Genomic DNA, 2,877 nt, shown 5'->3' with positions numbered 1-2,877 from the left:
TGATGTTACTGTAACGTGCTTGAAACGTAATTTTGTTTAGCGGGTATATATATATATATATGTGTATACAGGGTAATAATTCAAAAACAAATAAAAAATAGCAAAAGATGCAATTAAAAAAAAAGAAATTATAAGAATTATAGACGATATACACATATAGAAATAAGGGGAATAATAAAAAGAATAAAAATATCGCGTAAAAGTGAAATATAATTATTAAAACAATAAGTTGTAAGAATAAAATAATCACAAAGAGAATATTTAACAGGGTATTTTACATCTTTAACACATTATTTTGCATGAACGTAAGTATCTCATAAAATATTAATTTTTCGTCGATCTTGTTTTAAAAATTTTGTATATAAAATATTGAGAAAAATCAAAATTTTTGAAAAAAACTATATAGTTTATAAATTTATATATCAATATAGTTAGAAGCAAAATCGTCTCCCAATTATCTCAAGAATCTTCCATTAACAAGTTTACTACTAATTCTGTGATATCCTGCATATATATTCTGCATATGTACAATATAAATTTAAATATTAATTAAAGAATATAGATATATACGTATCAACACACGGACATAAGCGCGCGTGAGTGTGTGTGTGTGTGTGTGTGTGTGTGTGTGTGTGTGTCTGTACTATTATAAAATTAATATTTAATTATAAATCCAAATATATAAAGAATTAATTATCTTATAACTTTACACATTAACTTCATCAACATATTCACAAATTTATTTATAATAAATATTTTGATACGTACAATATAAAATCATTACCTGATTAAAGCAGCGATTATTTCGTCGCACCGAAAATTGTCGAAAACATCGATGATATGAACACGCGGCCAAGAACAACACGTGTGAAACGCGTGGCATCGAACATATCATTCTAAATACAAGCCGCACGATTACGCACCCCTGTCGCGCAGCCTGCGGTCTAATCAGTTTGTGGTCGTGAGAAGAAAGACTAACATCTCAGCAACTAACTTCGGTAAGTCATATACATATAAGATTCTGTAAACTATCGTTCTAACATCATCATCGTCTTTAATGAAATGTAGAATCAGTTAATTAGTAGTCAGCAATTAAGTTCGTTTATTATTAATAATTTATTTCGCGAGAACGACTAGCATTAAGCGACGGAACATTGTCATTTTTATGAACTTTTCGGGATCTTTTCGTGAATTTTTGAGATATTCGCATCTTATTTATTGGTTCCGTGATTATAATTATGATTTTACATATAGTTTTGCAATAGATATATTTCGGACGTACTTTAATGTTACTCTTGTCGTTCGCGCATAAAAACTTGTTTACGCGCATCGACTCGTTATATCAAGTGTTCGAAATATCCAGATCTTATTTCATTTTATTATAATTCCAGATGTACTCAAACACCGAAATGGCAGATGTAAGTATATTATTTTTCATTATAAAATACTATTATTTTTTATTATAAAAAACTAATACTCTTTATACATTTCAGATACCGATGAATGAAGCCGAGCCCGTCGCCGCCGGCCCCGTCGCCGCCGGCCCCGTTGCCGCCGACTATCGTAGAGGTTAGTTAAATTTTAATTTAATTAAATTGATATAAGCTAGATTAATCGAAGATCGTTTAATTAACAATTAATATGATCGAAATCAATTAAAGATTATTTAATTGACAATTGATATAAACGAAATTAATCGGAGAACGATCGATTAACAATTAATACAAGCTAATTTAATTAAAAGTTTTTTAATTAACGATTAATATGAGTTAATTTTAATTAGAAGTTCTTTAATTGACGATTGAAAAAAACAGATTCAATCGAAGACAATTCAACTGACAATTGATTTGAGCAGAAACAATTAAAAAATATTTAATTGACGATTAAATATAGCAAATTTAATGCGAATCTCTTCCATTAATGATTGACTTAAGAAAATCGATATAATTTCTTTATTTCCATTAATTAACAATGTGTAACGATTAATACAATTTAAATTTTAATCGAAGATGTTTGATTGATGATATTAATATGACTGAATTTAAATAATATATATCTTTTCCTTGATTCTAGCAAAGTTATTGTACGTAATAGTTACAATATAAATAATAAATAATTTACGTTTTTTAAACCATATTTTTATTCAGAACATTTTCAATTCATTATACATTTTATTATATTTAATTTAATTATATTTAATGTTAATATATATTGCATATTTCTCGAATTTTTTTTCCATTTGTTCTAACATAATAAATGTATAATATGTTATAATAAAATGTGTTGTACATATATACAATATATATTATAATTCAAAATTATTAATCAAATGTAAATATTGCAGGAAGTTTGGTAATACAACGAAGTGTAACCATACAGTTTCCTTCTGGAGAACATTTCTGCATTCAACTAGGTAACCATTTCACAATGTTTTTACATATTACATTCAAATTGTGTTTACTTATTATTTATTTATAATAAATAAATAAAGCGAAGATAAAAGCGCCTTCAATCCCTTAGGGGACGAATAAAGAATTGAATTGAATTGAATTGAAATATATTCTAATTAATAAAATATTTATATATTTTATATAAATATTAACCTTATATTATTATAACATTTTATTATAACATATTATACATTTATTATTTTATACCATACCTAGATATACCTAAATATACCATATTATCTAATTACTAAAATAATTTCTTTTTTAATTACAGTTTACAGAGGAAGACGCGCCGGAGTTCGCGTCCAGGAGGAGCGCTTTATGCGCTTCCTCCTTAAACTGTCCTCGCCCCATTATTATTGGGGCAACAGGCCGAGGAGGGGCGGACGAGGACGGGGACGGCGAAACGCCGAATAGTATATAATAA

General features: G+C 27.4%; 1 protein-coding gene across 2 annotated transcripts; it reads left to right on the top strand.

Moving 5' to 3' along the window:
* The first annotated feature begins 493 nt into the window (after window positions 1–493).
* LOC146722322 (uncharacterized) lies at window positions 494–2,877 on the top strand. Of its 2 annotated transcripts, XM_085485011.1 has the most exons (5): window positions 494–998; window positions 1,392–1,418; window positions 1,494–1,569; window positions 2,345–2,413; window positions 2,725–2,877. In XM_085485011.1, the coding sequence occupies exons 2-5, from the start codon at window positions 1,392–1,394 to the stop codon at window positions 2,865–2,867; spliced, it is 315 nt and encodes a 104-aa protein (XP_085341137.1). In that variant the 5' UTR covers window positions 494–998; the 3' UTR covers window positions 2,868–2,877. The 2 variants fall into 2 exon arrangements, with proteins under 2 accessions (XP_085341137.1, XP_085341138.1); XM_085485012.1 differs by lacking the exon at window positions 2,345–2,413.

The sequence above is a fragment of the Nylanderia fulva genome, unplaced genomic scaffold, assembly GCF_048542155.1.
Source record: "Nylanderia fulva isolate GAGA-0341 unplaced genomic scaffold, ASM4854215v1 Scaffold330, whole genome shotgun sequence".
Lineage (NCBI taxonomy): Eukaryota > Metazoa > Arthropoda > Insecta > Hymenoptera > Formicidae > Nylanderia > Nylanderia fulva.
This window is presented reverse-complemented; position numbering and strand designations above follow the sequence as displayed.

Coding starts and splice junctions, on each gene's coding strand:
- LOC146722322 (XM_085485011.1), top strand. CDS start 1,392: ATGTACTCAAACACCGAAATGGCAGAT. Junction 1,570..2,344: donor TGCCGCCGACTATCGTAGAG/GTTAGTTAAATT, acceptor TAAATATTGCAG/GAAGTTTGGTAATACAACGA. Junction 2,414..2,724: donor ACATTTCTGCATTCAACTAG/GTAACCATTTCA, acceptor TTTTAATTACAG/TTTACAGAGGAAGACGCGCC.